Raw genomic sequence first — 20,883 nt, forward strand, 5'->3', positions numbered from 1 at the left:
GACTGGGTTCCCACCGAACGTCCCTCTGAAGATGTCGATAGGAGCAGCGGTTGCCGTGGTAACCAGCTCGGTGGTATGTCTGCACGCACACAGCAATGTCTGACACCTCAGGCACCGGGAGACGGGGAGAGTGTGGGGGGATGTGAGGCAAATCTACACACATCAGCATGATTGCTGCCGGTTTCCCTGTGTTGCGTTTCCATGCTCCCCTGTGACGCCGACGACCGCTTTATCAATGAGGCGAGTCAGACATGCAAGCCTGGCTGAGCATTGGACATCCCAGCTACAGCATCCCTTCCTCCTCCTCCTCCACCTCCTGCCAGAGCCCCGACAGACACATGCTTCTGCACAAGCCGCCCGGCCAAGATGGCTGCCATGTGTAGCAGTGTCGGTCGCCTGCTGGTGAGCTCCTTTTTGCAGTCAATAAGCCAGTGGATCGAATTAATTAGCATCACAAAAGGGCTTTCTCTTAAGTCTTACGAGCCCTTATTCATGCCAGTGAAGAGGCCTGTGCACCTGATTCTCCTTGTGATTAGGTGCTTGGCAATGCAAATGTTGTGCTTGTGCCAGACTGTAGCAGACACATAAAATCACATTTACATTTCAACAAGCACACAGAACTGCTTAGAGATCACTTCTGAGACAATACATGGCTGTATTTGCATTTGTGTTACATGATGTTTTCATTTGAAACTGTTGTCGCTCGACATAATCCACTATAATGGTTGTCGTCAGATTACTTCCAATTTTAAAACCACGCCTTAGTCATGTGTTTACCTCATTAGCTCAGGAAAAACCGCAATAAACTATTAACCATTATTATGTCACAAATCCATAAGGCAGCACACAGGAAATGGCCCCCTGTTGTTTCTCCGATTGTGTATGCATGAGCTTCTGACGAATGGAGGAACCTTGGGAAATTACATATTCATCATGCTGAAATACCCGAATAATCTGTTCAAGGTGACTATCATAAACTTTTCTCCTTCCTGAAGCAAACTGAGCCCCGGGGACGTGTTTCTGATTCTTCCTCTGTCGCTCTGGTCCGCCTTGCTCTTTTTTTCCCTCTTGTTTTCTCTCTCTCGTCTCTCTCTCTCAATGGAAGCTTTTAAGCAGCATTTGCGACAGGGGCATTGATGAGTGCAGGAAAGAGGTGTTTGAAGAGGAGGAGAAACTCTGTATGAAATGTGAAATAAGTAAAGGCAGTCAGGGCTGGAGGAAGTCCTGGAGTAGTAATCTCCTTTTTTCTCAAGATCAGGCCTTGTCATCATCACACCATGTATTTGGTACAAGTATGTACTACACACTGTACGGCTATGTGCACACATTGACACCTTCAGTGTCAGTATTCACTATGAAAACAGACACATAAATCTCAGCTGCACCCGTCTGCATAGACCTGATAAGCAGTTTTCTGACGTTTCCCTACACAGAGTGTGGAGGACAGCAGTAAATCAAGAATCTCCATATACAACTATAGCTTTTTAAGACATCGTAATTTGGTAAGTTTGCATTTCACAAATGAAGAACGGAACGGGTAGAGTAGCAGGAGGCGGGACGTATACATTCTGCTGCAAAAGTAATTGACCCTTATCTTCAAAAGCTCGCAAATCTCTTCTTTCCAAATTGATGTCTTCTACATGTCACACCTCTGTTTCCTCCACAGATATTTGTATTCTTTCAGATCTGCGTCCATTGCGTTGTCACATGTTGAACACGTGCACTTGCTTGCTGTGAATTTCCCAGACATAATTTTCCTGCTGTATTCTCACATGGGCTCACTCTGACATTTTTCGGTTATTTTACTAGGCTGCTGACAAGAAAAATAAAATATTAAATGAAATAAAACGTCCGGAGCAACTCACATACCCGCCCTCTGGAAAAGGATGAATGAATCAAGTAAATGTCCAGACTTCAGTGCATGTCTGACAGCAGCTTATATGCTATTCTGAGCAATCACTACAAACCCAGCTTTTGAGTGACTTTGAAGGACTATTTTTCAATTGTTTCTGTGGTCAGAGAGTATGGAGGTAAGGCCAAAATGGACAAACCCTGATTTGATTTCCAAATGATCCACATCAATGAAGACACCACCTAAAACTGCAGCTTGAGAGCCTCAAACCCGAGGCCATCCTTGTCAGGGATCCCTCTGCAGAGGCTTGGATTCCCCAATGTGAAATATCTCTTTCTTTTGCTGATTAAACCAGAAGCATCCCTTTGAAACCTGACAGCCTTAAATGTATAGACCTCCCCAGAAAGACTCAGGCTATCCCACATCACAGGGCAACAAAGAATTCCCAAACCACGACTGAGCTGTATGATTGGGGGGGTTAAAAAACATATTTTCAATTCATTGGTCTCCCTCTTGACTCAGTTTGGAAGAATGTGCGAAGTGGTGGTCGGACCCCTCAGGGTGTATTCCTCTCTGGATAGCTCAGCCCACTGAACGGATAGAGATCATTCTCTGGTTGGCGTGTGCATGCCTCGCATACCACGGCTGTGACATGTCTGAGAGGGGGTGTGTATGAATGTGTGTGTGTGCGTATGTGTGTGTGAGGAGGGGGCGTTCTGTGTGTCATTTGATTTGTAGAAACAAGGTAAAGAGAGAGAGGGAGACGTATTAACGGATGCGTCAGAAGAGCTGTGATAAGAGGAAATTGTAAATTCCCTGAAACTAAAGGATGGTGAGTAGACAGAAAGCCATTTAGTCATCATGGTTTCATCTGTGGGATAAATGAGGGTCTGGTTAGTGGGAAAGAAAGGAAATTCCTTTAAAGTGGCCAGAATTAAGAGTTCTTCTTCAAAAGGAAGCAGACAGCAAATAGAAATCCATGTGTGACCCTGTCCGAAGACTGGCGGAAAGTTTGTACTGTATCTCATAACTTCAGCTTCAAACATTTCACCCCTGACCTCGCTGGATCACAAGCGGAACCCATCAGTTTTGTGCTACTCAAAGCAAAATGCAGTGTCATTGCTGCTGCGACCGTGGGACACACTGCTCTGGCTGAGAGACCTTGTGGAGACCTCGTTACCAGCTGACAAGGTGATTCACTGTCTCCCTGTCTGCGGCGTTGACAAAGCAGCCCCAGTGCCATCATTGCAAGGTCTCTCCACCAAGTGTGAAGCTGGCCGTGTGTTATGTAACCACTTTATTCTATGAGAGCCCGGGCACTGTCACTCAAAAAGAAAAATCCAGGGGAGACCATTCAAATTCCTGGACTCTCATTCTTTCAAATCCTCCACAGAGAAGTTTATTTTAGTGAAAGGAAGTCACTGAAATGTGAAGACATCGTAAAGCTAGAAAATAAGAGCCACCAAGTGTATATGAAAGTAAAACAGAGGCAAGTATGAGCTTTGACTGGTCCACTGCACTGGGCCAAAACCCTTTCCCTTAATTTTTTACCATTTATAGCAAAAACCCTTACTGTAAATTATTAATACATGCCTATTCATCACCCCTTGTATATTTTGGAGCTGTGAGCATTTAAAAAAAGGGATTTTCTCTTCTCAGATTCTTCCATTTCAATAGTCCGCCAGTCAAACTCTCTGCTACTTAACAAGAAACAAGCAAAGATTTGAGAAAAGTCATTAAACTAGAGTGTCACTCAGTCCAGCGCCAAGCCCAAATAGTCAGCTTAAATTCAATCAGGCTGTTTAAAATTACTCCTCTAAGAATGTGTTATTGTTGCACATAGTTATTCCCTGGGTGAACATGTCAAAAAACACCCTATCTAGCAATGTTAAAGAAAGTGATAAAACAATTCCCCCTGATTCATATCCACACCTCAATTTAATGAGTTATGTCCTGACTCATACCACAACCTTCCAAAATATTGTGTGCTAATCCGACCAGTATTTTCTGCAAAATCTCGCTCAAAAGCAAACATTAAGGGTTGAAAACCGAATTGTTTTGTCTTTGTTCCTTCTTATTCTCCTGCAACCCATCAATCGATCTTAGGAGCTTTTGTGGGGTCTCAATCCTTAAATCTTTTAAACATATCTTGTTTCCCCATTAAGACCCAACACCCGAATATACAACTGTATCTACCATTTTAATGTATCTAATCTGATATATCTGATATATCTAAGTGTTGTCATTGTGTATCAACATGCAACATGTTGTGATTAAGTTGACAAACTAAGAGTAAAAACCTTCCAGACACCTGAGACAGTGGATCAACTCTGTGCTGATGCTCCACTTCAGGGCGATCTGTGGCAGTGACAGGGGGCGAGGGAGGCCCATCCCCCGGCCGCAGATTGGTCGAGGCCCGCCTGTCACGCCCGTGGGAGGAGACTGTGGTCGATTTCGAGGCGCGGTTGAAATACTCACAGTCGTGTCCCTGACATCCTTTAATTTGAGCCCAGCAGCCTTGGGGTGCACACACTCACACACACACGGGGATCATCTCGCTTCCAGACCCAGCCAGGGAGAAGGAGAGCCGGTCGGATTTTTTTTCTCTCCACCTTCCTTGGGCAAGATCTCACCCACCAGCCCAGATCTGGATTTAATAAAAAACTAAGAATCTCCAAAGCTCCCACGAGGTTTTTCTTTTTCGAATTTTTATTATTTTTTTTGTTCACAACACCAACAGGAGAGAAAAAAATGGGATCCCAGCTTGCAAAGGGTGGAGTAGCTGTGGAGGGGAAAGCCACCGGCGACCCTGCTGCTGCCAAAGCCAACGGCCAGGTGAGTAGAGCCGGGAGCCACATGGCACCCAACGCCCACTAGCAGCATGGGTGCCCCGGGCTGGGTGGGTGCTGAGCCGCTGATTCACCGGGCTGAGACCCGTCTCTGTGTGCAGACACGCGGCTGTAGTGAGGGATGAGGAGTGAATGAAAGTTAAAGAGCCGGTGGTGTGGGGGGGGGAGACCTCCAGCAGAGCAGCCGTCGAGTGGTGTGCACGTCCCCGCTCTGCGCGCAGCAGACCAGCCTTTGTAAAACCAGTCTGCTGCTGGTTCACCTGAATGTGTCAGAGAAACTCACATTCTGGTGCAAATGTCCTCAGCAGTCTGGGATCGAGCTCCAGCGTCGAACAAAAGATGCAAACCGGCCGCAAGAAGGATGTAAATGCGCTCTGCTGGAGGCGCAGTTTGCGGAATCCGAAACAAAGCGCGTACAGGCGCCAATTCAATCTCCATTTTCCTCCAAGCGTCTTTTAGTGAGATGTGTATAACTGGAGGTTTATTAAGACACTTTGATTTGATTGATGGCTGACTGATTGATAGAGAGTTGACTGAGTCTGACCTCAGATCAGATGTTAAATGTGCCACAGTGCGCTCCTCCATCCACACATGTTGACTCTATACAGTCTGTAGTGGACGGAGTGGGTATGAGGGACCGGGGCTTTGTCTGATGTCTGCTCGCTCAGACAGCTGTAGAGATGTTGGATGAGAGCACAGAGCAGTTTCTCTGGGATTCCTTTGTTCCCTCACCTCGCTCTGTGTTGACATTTCGATGGAGCACTACTGCCCCCGTGCGTCTGCGTAGGGTCCTGCAAACAGCTGTTGATCCCCTCTCTGGACCAAGCGCCTCTCTCTATGACTTATGTTCAAGTGAGCTACTGCGAGTCTGTCGTCATGTGTTTGGTTTGTTGAAGTAGATGGATACATTTAACCTCATTTTCTCCTCCAGATTCAAAGTGTTTGTTTTGGCCTAGTTGAAATATTTTATTGTATGGCTAACCAATCCTCTTCTTTGCAGGAGAATGGTCATGTCAAAACCAACGGGGACATGCCAGCCAAGCCTGACGGGGAAGTGGCTGCCGCCGATGGAAACGGAACGGCTGAACCAGCCAAGGAGGGCGAGAACGGTGCCGGGGACGCAATCGAGCCTGCTCCTGCAGCTGAGGGCGAGGCCGCCAAAGCAGAGGGCGAAGCCGCCAAGGAGGGCAAGAAGAAGAAGAAGTTCTCCCTGAAGAACTCCTTCAAGTTCAAGGGCATCTCCCTGAAGAAGAGCAAGAAGGGTAGCGAGGAGGGCAAGGAGGAGGCCACTTCCCCCACGACCGAGGACAAGCCTGAGGAGAATGGCCACACAGCCAAGGAAACCAAAGAGGAGACGCCGGCCCCTGAGGCCAAAGAAGGCGAGGCCGCTGCTGCCGAGGCAGCTACACCCGAGGGTGAGACCAAGGCAGCAGAGGAGGCCCCAGCCACAGAGGCTGCTCCCGCTGAGGAGCCCGCTGCTGCCCCCGCCCCCGCCGAGGTCACAACACCCGCAGCCTCCGAGGGCGAGGCCAAGGCAGAGTGACTGCACCCCATCACGGCACCTGAACTGATTTTCCAAGATTAAAGTATATAAATATATATATGAGAGACTCGTGCCACATTCTTAAAGTTATAAACAAAACTACAAAAGAAGACAAAGGATATATCACGTTTGCTGATTCAACCACCAGTTCACTGCCTTTTATTAGTTCTTCGACAGACGGAACCTCACCGGGCCCTCTCATGATAAAAGTGTCGGCTTGTGTCGCCCCCTCATGGTACACACAGGGACTGGCATGTTGGAAGGTAATGGATTGGATGTGGAGCGAATCAGGAATACTGACTTATTTTCCCAATTCATGGAGAAGCATCCTTTTTAACAGCGTGGCAGCCCTATAACATTTTATTTTTCTTTCTCAGCTTTTTTGGGATCTAAAAATCGTCACCACTGTGGAGCGGGGCAGACCATCTCCTTCACTCGAAATGACTGTTATACGGACACATGAAACCTTTCAAATGATCTTAATTTTTAGAATTCTACATTCCTATGTTTTACCCCAAAATTTCGAGTATTTTGTCATGTATAGAAAAGTGAAAATCGAGGAGGGGGGGTGGAAAAAGAGCAATGTCTTTGTTCGTGCATTTTCATTCTTTTTTCTGGCTAAAACTACATTCGAGCTTCTTGAGTATTGCAGTGTTCACATTTCAGAGTTTATGACGCAGGGTTTCGGGATTGTGTACAAAATGTGAGCTTTTTATCTGCAAACTGTCTCTGTAAATATGTTTTGGCCAATATTTTTGGTTCTCTTTATTTTGCTATCGTTTGAAGATGTTAATGGTTTTATTGTAACTTTTAATAAGGGTAAATAAATGTTTGATCCCCTCTGTCTGTGTTCTGCCTGCTGATTCACACCAACACTGCTACTGGAGTTACTTTTAGATGTTATGAATTTGGTATTCATCAGCACATACACATTCATTATTAGATCATCTTGGATTAAATAATTGATATATACAGGAGTTCGTTAGATTATACAAATTAAAAACAAAAAATGACTAGTGACTAGACAGGGACAAACAAGGTGTATTAAAACTTACAGCCCAGCCATAATTGATTTTTATGCGGTGATTTGGATACAAGGGGTTTCTTATCACATTTCTATATGGATATATAAATATACATTAGGAAAAATTTTGGCACTGATTCCACTGATATTATCAAATCCTTGAGATTTTACGGTTTAACCATAAACCATATTATGAATGACTATAAATGAAACAAAACTTATGTAACTAAATAAACTGAACTTTAATCTAGAAAATAAACATTCATATATTTAATGTAGTGGAAATTCTGTAAAATATAAGTTGACACTAGCGGATATAAGCAAACAAAGACGTGGATACTTACATGTCTGTGAAAAGTGTATATTAGCTGATTTTAATTGGTTAAACAGTACATTTGTCAGGTTCCAATAACATTAATGAGAAGATGAACTTTCAAGAGGCTGAGTCATACTTGATTTATCCTTGTGTGTAATTAAATACACACCTGCACTAGTTTCTGTAGTAAATACACTTTGTATAAATACAATTATCAACATTTAGTTTTGTCATATCCTTCAATACATTTTATATGTATGACAGATTTTGAATCAAAGAACGGATTTAAAGGTCTAGTTTGTAAGATTCAGGTGAAAGGGAACTATTGGCAGAAATTTAATGTAGAATAATCCTTATGATGTTTTCACTAGTTCATTTCATCTGAATTGTATGACTTGTAGTTTTCTTTACCCCAGAAAAGGCCCTTTATATTTAAATACTTTATATTTACGTCGAGGGGACCCTCTCTATGGAGGCCGCCATGTTTTTTACATTAGTCCAGACTGGACAAACTAAACACCTTTTGAGTTTTTATGACGACTGAAGCTACCACAGGTTCTTTTTCATGTTTGGAAGGAGAGGGTGAGGTGAGGGGTGTTCAGCTGCAACATGCAACTTCAACACTAGATATCACAAAATTCTACACACTGTACCTTTAGAGGACATGAAGCTGAAGGCAGGTCTATGAGACACTAAGAGGATTTGATGTGAGGCAGCTCTGCTCAAGTTGCATAACAAGCTCTCTTACATAGTTATGAATTAATTATGGCTACACATGATATTTAGTCTTCAGATGGAGAAATAAAACCAACATTATTAAGCTGTTCCCCACCACATAGTTAACGTGCTTTATTATCATTTGTTGGTCTCTGGCTCCCTCTAGTGGACAGAAGTATGGATGGAACTTGATTCTTTGCCCTGTTGATTTTAGATTTACAGTAAAACACCATATTTTACTGACCTCCTGCACAACTACACTCCACTCATAAGGCTGCAGTCCTCAAACTCAGGATTGCAAACTTTTGGAGACACAGCCTTCTGTGTTGCAGCCTCCACCCTCTGGAATTCTGTCCATGCTGCAATCTGCAACGCTACATCTCTCAAATACATCTGTTCACTGAGGCCCTCAGCCTTCAATCCATCAGTCAATGCAATGTCCTGTGAAGTCATGGAGTGTGTTCCTGTACTCACCTTTGAGTAGACAAAATGGTCCTCATCTTTGTGAGGACCATTTTAGGCATAGACCCTACAGAGAGTGGGGACAGAGTTAGGTTTATGTTAGAGTTATGTTAGAGTTAAGTTTATGTTAGGGTTAGAGTTAGGTTAGAGTTAAGTTTATGTTAGGGTTAGAGTTAGGTTAGAGTTAAGTTTATGTTAGGATTATGTTAGGATAGTTTGGATGGTGAAGGTTAAGGTAAGGGTCTAGGGATGTATTTTGCCAATGAGAGTCTAAGGTAGAAGTACAAACACGTGTGTGTGTGTGAGTGTGTGTGTGTGTGTGTGTGTGTGTGTGTGTGTGTGTGTGTGTGTGTGTGTGTGTGTGTGTGTGTGTGTCGGTGTGTTGCAGCTATTACCGTTGACACTTTATTTGCTTCAATCGTCTCCACGGCAACGGGGGAAACAGAGTCCACGGTCCAACCCTCCGCTCCTGAACCTCGCAGCTCTGACGTCACGACGGTGCAACGCGTCACGCTGCGTGCGACACACAGTGATCAGTGTGCTCCGCCCAGCAGCAGCAGCAGGAGGAGGAAGAGGAGAAGGAGGAAGGATCGTGTTTACTCGTGGGGTCCAGCGGCTACAATGGAGATAGAAGCGTGGTACATGAACAGCTCTGACGAGGACCAGAGGAGGCCGCGGAGACTGGAGCCCAACCAGCCTGCTTCGCTGGGCGTGCTGGAGCAGCTCGGGGTGTTCCACAGGAAGGTACCACGCACCCACACGAGCGCTAACCCACTTCAGCCGTCTACAGCTGCAACACAACAAACACTGAAGTGCATCACACGGAGCTGAAGGCAGCGGATCCACGATGTGAATGTGGAAATGAAGAATTCACTGAGCCTCTGAGTTGCATAACCACTGTGACCCAGAAACTAACGCTGTAACAAACATGTCTATTGTGTTGTTGCCCTGAGATTGTTGAGCTGACACAGTTCAGGAAATCAAGACGAGCATTACGGTCTGTGGATAAACACGCATTGCTTGTGCACATTAGTATTAAAGTCTGAGGAGCACAGATGTGACAACAGCACTTTCTACAGTGTGCTGATGTTCTGAGCAGCTACAGCCTCACGTGACAGATTCTAATGATGCATTCAGAGTTCTGCTCTGTGAAAGTCACGTGTCTGTGGTTAAAGAAATGTATGATTCCATTAACTGACTCAAAAAGGACAATGTTGTTTGTTGACACACTCGAACAAGAGTCTGTGTGATAACTTTATTCCTGTGCAGGATTTTGTCATTTATTTATTTTTATGCTAACTTAACTATTACATGACAGTGCCAGCATTTGAGTTTGTTATAACATGTGATCTAAAGATGATGAAGATGGTTTTTGCACCCTCCGACACATGGGCATGTTTACTGATTGTCATGTCTTTGCAGTTGAATGCTGATATCTATGAAACGGACCCAGAGCTGGAGCAGATCCGCAAGGACCAGGGCTACAGCTACATGGACATCATCACTGTTCACAAGGACACGCTACCTGGCTACGAGGACAAGGTAACCTGACTACACTGCTAAAAGCTGCTCATATTAAATTAGTAATTTAATGATCTTTTTACCTCCACTGAGGAGACTATGTTTTCATTTCTGAACTGATTTCCATTTAAGTTTGAGGAGGGGTGGGACCCAAGAGACAACCTGTTGCATTTTGTAGCGGATTCAGATAAACAGCCGGATACAGGAACGATTTATTCTACTTTCTTTAACATGGCGGGATACGGCATTACACATATATCATATGCTATATAAAATATGCCATATTTTGCAAGCATCTGTAAAGATAAGACTGCTCGCACTTAACTCTGTGGCTTCTTCACTGAGCTGTTGAACGTAACACCATTATTCAGGCCTCTGTCTGTTGTTTGATTGTCCCCTCAGCTGAAGATGTTCTTCGAGGAGCACCTGCACCAGGATGACGAGATCCGCTACATCCTGGACGGCCGGGCCTACTTTGACGTCAGGGACAAGGAGGATAGATGGATCAGAATTTCTATGAGCAAAGGAGACTTGATCACTCTACCGGCAGGAATCTACCACCGCTTCACCCTGGACGAGACCGTACGCCTGACAGCATCTGCATGATTACACTTAACTAGATGCTGTTGTTCTTAGCTGATAAAGCCGCCCTGTGAAAAGAAATACAATGCAATGAAATGAACAAAAGGGACTTTTTTGTAATTGTCAATATTTTTAAAATCTTGAAGGCAAACATGCAGCTTGGTGGAAGAACGTGATTATCATTGGGATTGACTTTATCTGTGTTTGTTTCTCAGAACTACACTAAAGCCATGAGGCTGTTTGTGGGGGAGCCTGTGTGGAAGGCTTACAACCGTCCAGCTGATGACATGGACGTGCGTTTGAAGTACATGGCTTCTCTGCAGTGATCCTGGGACAGGAAGACGCTGCACACCTCATCATCATCGATAGACTGGAATCCGTCAGGGTCTCTAATGTGATTCTACCAGGGCAATAAAGCAGGTTTTCTAATGAGTGAAAATGAAACGATGTAGCAAACATTTAGACAAGCTCAGTGGAAATCTAAATAATTGCAGACAGCTGCTTAAATACTCGGAGATGCAAGTGTTTTTCATATTTGCTTACTCTTCCAACCACTATATTTAAGTGGCAAATACCTGACTTCACTACAGTTGCTAAGATAAACACTGCAGTACCCATTAATACATAGAGTAGTTAATATAATTCCCACCTTTACTTCTGTGACAGGATGAAGGAATAGATTTTATGGAGAGATGTTATTGCTAAGACCAGGTGCATCAGGGAAACTGGCAGATGATCCGTACCAACATTAACTAGTTCTATTAACCTCCACAAATCTTACCTGAAGATTATTGAACAAGACATCGAAGTGAGGGTGAAAGAGAAATAAACAAAATAGATCTAAACCCTGACAATCTTCAAATCACCGGCTACTTTGAAAGTCTGCTGTGAAAATAATTCAAGTTTAAAGTATAGTCAGTTTGTCCAGCAGAGGGCGCTCCAACTCCATTGTGTATAACAATGTGTGGCACATGTAGCATCACAGCTGAGTGGAGGGGGGGGGTGCTGAGGAAGGTAGTCTTCACAATAAATCACTGACTACTTTGTGAAATACGTCACTTAATGAACAACAACCCCATCCCTCTTCAGGTTAACTCAAACAAACTCTATAGAATTGGCAGTATTAGTATTAGTCGAACCATAATTAATACTGCTTCTGAATACTTCTACCACTGCTGGGTACACTGGGTAAAGTGCCTTCTTCCTATTGATTATTATATATATATACTAGGTTCTGTCAAATCTTACCTTCACCAGCATTGGAGAAAAATGTATCAGGCAATGAATTTTCATGTTTTTAATTTTCACAGTAAAATATCCTGGTTGCTGGTGATGTTGAGAGTATTTGTTAGTGTGTGCTGCAAAACTTTATATCTGAAAATTAAACTGGCAATCACAAGATATCTGTAAGTGATTTATTACCCCACCCCCACTGACTGTTAGGTTGTCCAAACATGGCTAACAATTGAATTTGACTGAGATCATAAAGGAACCCTCCTTTATAATCTCATTCAAAATTAAACCATCAAAAGTGAAAATGTGTGAGAGCTGTACTGTGTGGAGTACACGGTTGGTTTCCTTAAGATTAAGTTGTTTAGTTTCTGTCATATATTATATAATTTAGTTCACAGTGGAAACTCTTACTCCTATTATCTATCCCCTGCCAATATAAAGAGCATCCAGCTATTAAGTCTCCAGCCGAGGGTCCAATCACTCACTAGCATAATAATAATAAATTTAAAGTGACATTTTATCACTACACACGACGGTTGGGATGTCCGGAACAATTACTTTGTACACATAATACCAGCTAGTAAAATAGTCTACAACCAAATAAATATTTTTTATTTGGCCAAAGGGGTCAGAACATTATTTTTTGTGGCCAATGAAATGAGAGAAGATGTGGTCCTGGCCTTTCAAAAGTATTTATGTACACAGAGAAGAAACGCTCTCTGGTGAGGATGGTTTTCCATGAGTGGATTATCCCTGATGGTGTTCTGTGTCACAGGCTGTTGTTTCTGACTGATTTAATGTTGATATCATTTGGATGGACAAAATATAAGACACAGTCCGACCCAGTACATTTCAGCAGCACCATGGAAACAGTAAAATGACCCTTAAAGTAAATCTACATTGTGATTTAATTGATGGAGTTTGATGCTTGTGTATCATTTTAACTAGGTGTGACTTATAATTGACAAGTGAATACATGTGTGACAGCTGTCCTGAATTTGGGCTCCGACAATTTTTCAAAGGACTGTATTTATATGGCGATTTTCAAAGTGTTGTTGTCTTTACACGTTTATACGTTTTTTTCTATTACACACAGCCGGATCATTTCAGGTTCAATATCTTACCCACGGACGATCCGGTCTACCTCCGCCCCTGTGCTTCCTCCTGCACAGTATCCAAATTGTTCCTATGAATGCCATGTATTAGCTATATATAAATGTATATACATATAAACCTAAATGGGTTCTATCATTATCAGTAATATAACACAGTCATAACGTAGAATTTAAATATTCAACCGTTCATGAGATTACAAGTACTTCATCAGTACTTTTATACTTAAACCTTTGAACACACAAACACAGTATGAATATGTGGGTTCTGTATATGTAACAATGCCTTTTTTAATATACATAAATATGATAAACACAATTTGTAAACAATGATAATTAAAGATCAACCAGAACAAATCAATAAAAGATTTAACAACACAATCATTTTTTACAATAATTTAAAGAAATCGCTCTACTCTGTTTACACTTTTGGTTTGCTATTATCTTACATGATGATTTAGTTAAGAAGAAAGAAGAGGGTATGATGAAATCTGAAAGACGTGTTTGTTTTCACTGTTAATAAACCTGGTAAAAAAAACATGCATCTCAAACAGGTGTGTGCCAATGAAAAGAGGACTTAAATCTTAAAGCCCACTGAAGCTTAGGATAATGCCCATGTCAAGTGCAGGACCATTTCTTCTCAGGGACCGCAACGTCCCATGACCTGTAAGGTAGGAGTCACTTAATGGATGTCATTGGCCAGCTTTTCTTAGCCTTGCTAACTGATCCACTTACAATATTAGAATTAAAGAAGAGCTTAATACCAGAATCCAAAATGTGAAACTTAACAGCAAAGGGCGTAAATGCTGCAAAGCCTGTTAATAAACGTGTGATGTCTCTTCATTCTTTCAATTCTCTGAAGATAAAGCAGGACTCTGATGTGACTGTAATCAGTGCCGAGGTTTCATATATGAAAGGGCTCATTAGTGACGTTTAAGACGTTTATACGACCCTGCACAAAAATCATGGGGACATCAATTCTGATTTATCAGTTTTTAAAAACATTTCTCTATTACAGTTGTATTTACCCAAGAATCTTCCCTCAAATTCTGTCATGTGAGTGAATCACCACCTCTGCTCACAGTCTGATTATTGACCGGTTAGGAAAAGGAACAGTGGAATGTAGTGGAAAGTCCGAAAAGTGTCATTTTTAAATGTGAATTCCTGCTGTAATACATCCAGTGCCACATAAAAATGTATAAAACATTGTCGAACCCACAGCCAGCATGGTCTCAAAGATAATATCATGACAACGGCTTGAACAGTCTTGCCATAAGCACGCAAGCAGATTTGGTAGTGATGATAACCTTGTTAACAGCGACCCCCGCTGGTCATATGACTCACCTCGCAGGGCGTAGCGGTCCCTCAGTCGTCCATGTCTTGGGCCTGGTCAAGTAATAGTCTATAACACAAAGCCCTTTAAAACTGCAACATTCCACACGTTTGCTTTAGTACGGATTAAACCAACAACTTCTAACTAGGGCATTGGTGAGTTTCAGAGGAGCCGGTAGGTGGATTCTATTCTCGGGGGGTTTACAGTAGCAGTAGTGTGTGGGTGTGTGTCCTCCCCCAGTCCCACCTCCTGCCTCTTTAGACCAGTTTGAGGCACTGCGTGTTGAAGCTGTCGCCCTCTCGACAGGCCACGGCCTCCAGCAGAGCCTGCTTCTTTTGGGTGCTGCGGGATGACTCCAGCTCGTACATGGTGGTGAGGTTGAAGAGGACGCTCTCGTGGAGGTAGAGCGCGGGGTCCTGCTGCACTAGACCCTCGAGCTGGCCGAGGGACTCCTTCAAATGGCCCAGGTACAGCAGGCACACTGCTGCGTTGTTGTTGGCCTTGAGGAGGGAGTAGGTGGAAACAGATTAAATATGAACTTCTCACTAATGGTGTTATCACTGTTGATTACTACAGATAATGTTCTGACTCCTTAAACAATCAAATCACGCCGGGACCCGTTCAGACCTGGTATTATCATCCGTCCTGAAAGATCCAATCACAAATGGACAGTTCATCTGTGTCCTGAATGTGTCTCCAGTGACCGCTTGTGATCGCATCTCACTTCCACGCCCGATATGCAAATAATCATGTGTGTCATTTGTGTTCGTAAAGAGCAAATGATGCTGCATGAGCCCTGTTTGAGTTACAGATGTGTCTGATGACAATGTTTGTGTGTTTGTCGGTAGGAGAGAGAGAGAGCGAGCAAGAGAGAGAGAGAGAGAGAGAGAGAGAGAGAGAGAGAGAGAGAGAGAGAGAGAGAGAGAGAGTGAGCAGAGTCAGGAAGAGCCGAATGAATCGATGCTGTGCGTAGATCTGCTATGAAGATATATTTGAAAAAATATCTCATAATGTGGTGATGAGTGTTTATATTGTGACGGTGGCCACAAACTAATCAACATGTGCCCACTGAGAATCGTAAAAATATGTTTGAACTGTAGCAGGTCAGTGGATTTCAGAGGATTTTGTCCTTCAACTCTTAAGATGCATTTGCATTCACACAGCATAAAGGATGTGGCCACATGTGTCCACCTCTGTATGTGGTTCAAGTCATCGGCTCTCAGGAGGCATTTGTATGTGTCACACCTGAACTTAGCACTGACCATTTGTGATGTTAATAACAGGTCTGAGTGGAATCACTGAGGACACTGTACAGTAGATTTCTTAACTATGAATGAATCAATAGCGTTTCTATATTATTGTGTTTTTATATCATCTGTTTCTCAAGAGCTTTACATGATACTGCATGCTATTGCTTATAGGTTGAATGTTACAGTTAAAATGACACATCAATCAATGTTCTGTAACTGAAGCACTAAATAAATACAGTGGCTTCAGGAGGTGTTCAGACTTTGCACAATTTATTAAGTCGATTTACTTTTAATTTGCCACTTTTGCCCAAGAATCTACTGAATAAACAAAAACGTGCTCGTACTTACCACAGGGTTTTTAGGGTCAATCTTTAAGACCTCAGCGAAGGATGTATGAGCTTCTGAGTAGTTGTTCTGACTGAGGTGGACAAAGGCCCTGGAAAAAAACAAAACATAAAAGATTCAGTGTTAAGCAGTTTGGAAAGTCATGTGAGCAGATACATGGAGGCAAATTTGGTAAATAAGAAACAGAGTAGTGGAGTGGAGTGAGTACTACAGTGTGAGAAGGCATCTCTGTGGAGTCATGGGTAAATGTACATGAGGGGGCAGGTTATCTGCAACAGATTGTAAACAGTCGGTTGTTCAGGTGCATTATTTAGATGTAGGTCAGAAACTAAAGTATATGCTAGATACCAAGCACAAGTGTGAGCAAACCAACAATGTTTTTAACAGTCAATATTTTTCCATTATGTGTGACTGTATGATGATTGGGGGGGTGTACAGGTCCCCCATGCCTTAGCAAATGCACTAAATAAAAACAATAACCAAAACAACAAATAACATGCCTGCCTCTGTGAAGCGAGCATCAACACACGCAGCTGTGAGGAAGATAGCTTCTGTCACTTGAGCTCTGCCTCATAATTCCACATCTCCTCAGGTCAGAGCTACAGAGGTGTGACATCCTGTGCTAAATCACATGCCAGGAGGAAGCACAGAGTCCGTGGAGCAAAATGATCCTGAACAGCATAAAGTACACACTCACACACCGTTCAGAGGTGCTAAACGTACGACAGACATACCTGTTCATCAGCATGCATGTGATGTGACTGGACTGGCTCCCTTTCATCTGGCAGGCTCTCTCCACATCCTGGAAGTACCTCTCTGCTGTTTTTACATCTCCGATCTAGCCAACAACAAAGCAGCAGCGACACATTAACCACTCGACTAAGTGTGTCTATGAAGGTGTGAATATTGGGTCTTATTCCTACTTCTGCTCCTGATTCTCATCAGAGTCAATTCAATAATTCAGGAAATGTATTATTAGCTTTGTTTGAATATGAATATTGATATAAATCTCATGTCTGTGCAATAACTACAGACAGCTTGGCATAAAGATAAAATGACTTTCCAGAGTCTTATTGCCACTGTGTAGTTTCCAGTCAACCTGTGCTGTAAAGTGAGATTCTGCATAGAGGTGCAGGTTGGACCGACAAACTGGAGTTTGTCAAAATAGGACTGACTAAGCCACCCTAAAACTGCTGATTTTTATATCATTATTCTTCTTCTCCCTTCCATTCTTCCTGGTAAGCTAGGCTAATCACTGCTCAGCCACTGCAATGTGTGTGTGTGTTATTTTGCAAACCTGCAAGAAGATGCGTCCTATACCACTGAGCAGCTGCACTCTCTGCTGAGGTTCATATTGGATGATGGAGTTATAGGTCTCCACAGCCAAAACATAGTCCTGATGGAGAGAGGGAGAAAAGAAAGAAAGAAAAAAAGACAAAAAACAAAGAGTGCAAGAGTAAGAAAGAAAAAAAGAGAAATATGAATGAAGAATGTCGAACAATGGAAGTAAAGTCAGAAGTTAGTAGTTGGTAGTGAGCGAGTTGAGATGAGCCGAGGAAAGTAGAGTGTAGAGAGAAAGAGAAAGAGAGAGAAAGAGAGAGAAAGAGAGAGAGAGAGAGAGAGAGAGAGAGGGCATTAATCAAACATATGGAGTATTAGCGGGGCGATGTGACCCTTCTCCCACCTCCACACTGCACTGCTACTCATCGCTCACATGGTGACTCGACTGCTGAGCCGGGCGACAGAGAGAGGTCATAGAGGTGTAGGGTGTGTGTGTGTGTGTGTGTGTGTGTGATTGTGTGTGTGTGTATAGATAAAGTGTGCACTGGGCTGGGACACAAAGTACATAAAAGTGTGTACATGTGCATGTATGTGTGTATCATGGTGGTGTTGTTTTACAACTGCTTTGGCTCAGTTTTCACATCACAACAGTTTCCAGGGAAACTCTTGATGACATTTTATATTAGAAGTTATGAAATTGTGAAATGCATCTTTTTGTATTCTATTTATCACTGACTATACTGTATGACTGTAAATATCTATTCTAGAGTCAGATTTTACACTAAAACTCCACATTCTCACAAACAACAAGATATGACTGTGGCTGGTCTCTACATTGCATCCATGCACATTTATTAAAGATACACCTGTGACAATGAGGTAGACGTATGATACCTTTTTTTTTTAGCTCCTTATGGGATCATTTTGGATATATTTATTATTTTCTTATGATAAATTAATTCCATGAAGTGACTCAAACCAACAATGAACATATCCAACTACCAAGAATGTATGTTAGATCGTATTCCTCTGAACCACAGCTCCACTGTTCAACAAGTATTAAAAATACATCAGTGAGCCACACTGTTGCACTTGTGACATTTTTTCTTTATTACCACAGACAGACAGACAGACAAACACACACACACACACACACACACACAGACAAACACACAGACAAACACACAGACAAACACACTCTGTAATTTAGGTCATTTATTTTGACCGAGTCCTGCATCCACCATTCTGCTGCTATACTCACATGGGCAACAAAAATGTGAATTCATCCTCAATTGCTTTTTATATTATATCATAACGCTATTTATTTCACATGCATTAATTCATGTTTGGATGGAATACACACGTTCCAAACAGCTTCACTTGCAATCAAAATTTTCATATTTATAACTGGACTTCACCAGTAGATGGCACTGTGGTTTCTCTATTAAGTCTGATCCAAATACACTCTCCATCCTCCCTCTCTCTCTTTCTTGTTCTCTCTCTCACTGACCACGAATCCAATTAGTGGTCAGTCTAGGGGGATTTCACTGTGAATCCTCCACCAGCCCGGCATCAGAGATCTCTGAGACTCCCTCTCTCACACACACACAAACACACACACACGGACATCCAGGTAGACGTGAACAGAGGGACATATTCAATTCAACACACTGTGATACACAAAGTGTCAGCAAACACACACACACACACACACATCCACACCTACCTTCATCAGCAGCAGACAGTTGGCCATGGAGTACATGACCCGGCTGAGGCGAGACTGCCACAGTTTAAGTGATGCTACAAACAGGTAGAGAAGAAGAAGAGAAGACAGAAACAGGGTGACTCTTCCCATTTTCACTTGTTTTGGATGTCCCTGTAGTGTCACCCCTTTTCTCCCCCTCTCTTAAAGCCATCCCTCTTATCCCTCCATCCCCTTCATTACACCTCCAGTCTCCCCATCCCCTCCTCCCCCTGCACACAAGGGTTTATTTTAAGGCGAGGTGGTGAGGAAGACACTGCGGCACACTCTCACACGCTTTCCTCTTTTCCCTCAGACAGTGTGTGGAAGGGCTTGTGTGCAGGCCTATTAGCATTCATCGCCGCAGTCATGTGTGTGTGTGTGTGCTGGGGAGAGGAGCTAATCACTCAGTAGGGGTCTGATGTGTGAAGGGAAGGCCCTGCGCGTTATTGACTTGACTGTCGACTGTCTGCATGGGCAGGGAGAGGAGAGACAGAGGGCACAGCTATTACTCTACTGTTAGAGAGTGGGAGAAGTCGGTAGAACCGGCACACCGTCACATCACCGACCTGCCAATTCTCGCAGTTATAATCGAGCAAGCATCTTGGTACATTTAGCTCAACTTTGCCAAGTGTCTCGTTATTGTTCACTGCTGTGAATTAGCTGATTAAGTAGCTTTTAGTCACACAAAAAAAAAATCAGTGGTCACAGGACTTGTAAACGATGAGAGGACAAAAAAGAGGTGAGGAGAGGTGAGGACAGGAGAGGAAGACGTGAGGGAGAGAAAGAGAAGAAGAGAGGAGAAAGAGAAGAAGAGAGGAGAAGGAGAAGAGAGGAAGAGGTGAGGTGAGGGATAGAGAGAGGGAGAGAAAGAGGAAAAGAGAGTGAGAGGAGAGAGAGACAAAGAGAAGATGGAGAGGAGAAGAGAGGGAGAGGGAAAGGTAGAGAAAGAGGTGAGGGGAGGGAGAGGAAGACGGGGGATGACAGGAGAGAAGAGCAGAGAGTAAGAAAAGAAGAGATCTTTTAACAGGGGTTATGTGGAGGAGTGTCGACCCAAACCTGGTGAATTTTAGATGAAGGTGCCTATTTCCCCAGCACACTTGTGCAGATGTGAGTGGATTGGATAGAATCGATCTGTATTGATCTGCTCGGCGTGAAGGGCTGGAGAGACCGTTTGATATTCAGTGCGAGTAGCGGAGCAGTGAGGTGCTAAACACTTTTAGAGCACCGCATTGGTGTTTTTGTGTGGTTGAGTGTGTGTGTGTGTGTGTGTGAGTGTGTGGCCAAGGTATGCTGCAGTCCTGCACCAGGTGTGCCTCTGCCTCAGTGTGTGTGCGTCTGTATTACCCACTGGGGCCCATGACCTCACTCTCTTCCCACAGTGTGATGCAGTCTGGGACTGAGGCCAGATCTGTTGCCAAATGTCTGTATGAATGTGTGTGTGTGTGTGTGTGTGTGTGTGTGTGTGTGTGTGTGCACACTTACCTTGCCTGTTCTCTTGTGTTAAGGTGATCATAGTTCCATCCTCAGCCAAGCCTTTCTCCAAGTTCTCTAGAATCTGTTAATTGAGAAATTCAAACTTCAGAGACAGAAGTTGTTTTATGGTGAATCCTGAAGGCTTTTTATGTGTGTATTAGAATATGCATATTCAATAAAATCCAACCATATTTGGCTGTTTATACAGGTGGGCTTAAGGATTAGGGTGGCTAATGTGCTTTTCTG

At 43.2% G+C, this 20,883-nt stretch overlaps 3 protein-coding genes across 5 annotated transcripts in view; 2 read left to right on the plus strand and 1 right to left on the minus strand.

The window, feature by feature from the left end:
* The first annotated feature begins 4,312 nt into the window (after positions 1 to 4,312).
* marcksl1a (MARCKS-like 1a) lies at positions 4,313 to 7,086 on the plus strand. The gene is made up of 2 exons (XM_020085172.2): positions 4,313 to 4,687; positions 5,702 to 7,086. Exons 1-2 carry the CDS (start codon positions 4,604 to 4,606, stop codon positions 6,242 to 6,244), a joined length of 627 nt encoding a protein of 208 aa, XP_019940731.1. The 5' UTR covers positions 4,313 to 4,603; the 3' UTR covers positions 6,245 to 7,086.
* A 2,196-nt stretch (positions 7,087 to 9,282) lies between these two features.
* Positions 9,283 to 12,265, plus strand: adi1 (acireductone dioxygenase 1). Its single transcript, XM_020084966.2, has 4 exons — positions 9,283 to 9,507; positions 10,186 to 10,305; positions 10,687 to 10,866; positions 11,082 to 12,265. The coding sequence occupies exons 1-4, from the start codon at positions 9,385 to 9,387 to the stop codon at positions 11,190 to 11,192; spliced, it is 534 nt and encodes a 177-aa protein (XP_019940525.2). The 5' UTR covers positions 9,283 to 9,384; the 3' UTR covers positions 11,193 to 12,265.
* A 1,212-nt stretch (positions 12,266 to 13,477) lies between these two features.
* The window catches only part of trappc12 (trafficking protein particle complex subunit 12), a 30,866-nt gene continuing 23,460 nt past the window's right edge, over positions 13,478 to 20,883 (minus strand). For all 3 annotated transcript variants that reach the window (XM_020084963.2, XM_020084964.2, XM_069535611.1), the window contains 6 exons: positions 20,647 to 20,719; positions 19,147 to 19,220; positions 17,437 to 17,535; positions 16,874 to 16,977; positions 16,143 to 16,230; positions 13,478 to 15,044 (listed from right to left, as the gene is read on the minus strand). In XM_020084963.2, the coding sequence (XP_019940522.2) occupies positions 14,802 to 15,044; positions 16,143 to 16,230; positions 16,874 to 16,977; positions 17,437 to 17,535; positions 19,147 to 19,220; positions 20,647 to 20,719 (681 nt within the window). In that variant the 3' untranslated portion in view covers positions 13,478 to 14,801. The remainder of the gene's footprint in view (positions 15,045 to 16,142; positions 16,231 to 16,873; positions 16,978 to 17,436; positions 17,536 to 19,146; positions 19,221 to 20,646; positions 20,720 to 20,883) is intronic.

The sequence above is a fragment of the Paralichthys olivaceus genome, chromosome 12 (assembly GCF_024713975.1).
Source record: "Paralichthys olivaceus isolate ysfri-2021 chromosome 12, ASM2471397v2, whole genome shotgun sequence".
Taxonomy (NCBI): Eukaryota; Metazoa; Chordata; class Actinopteri; order Pleuronectiformes; family Paralichthyidae; genus Paralichthys; species Paralichthys olivaceus.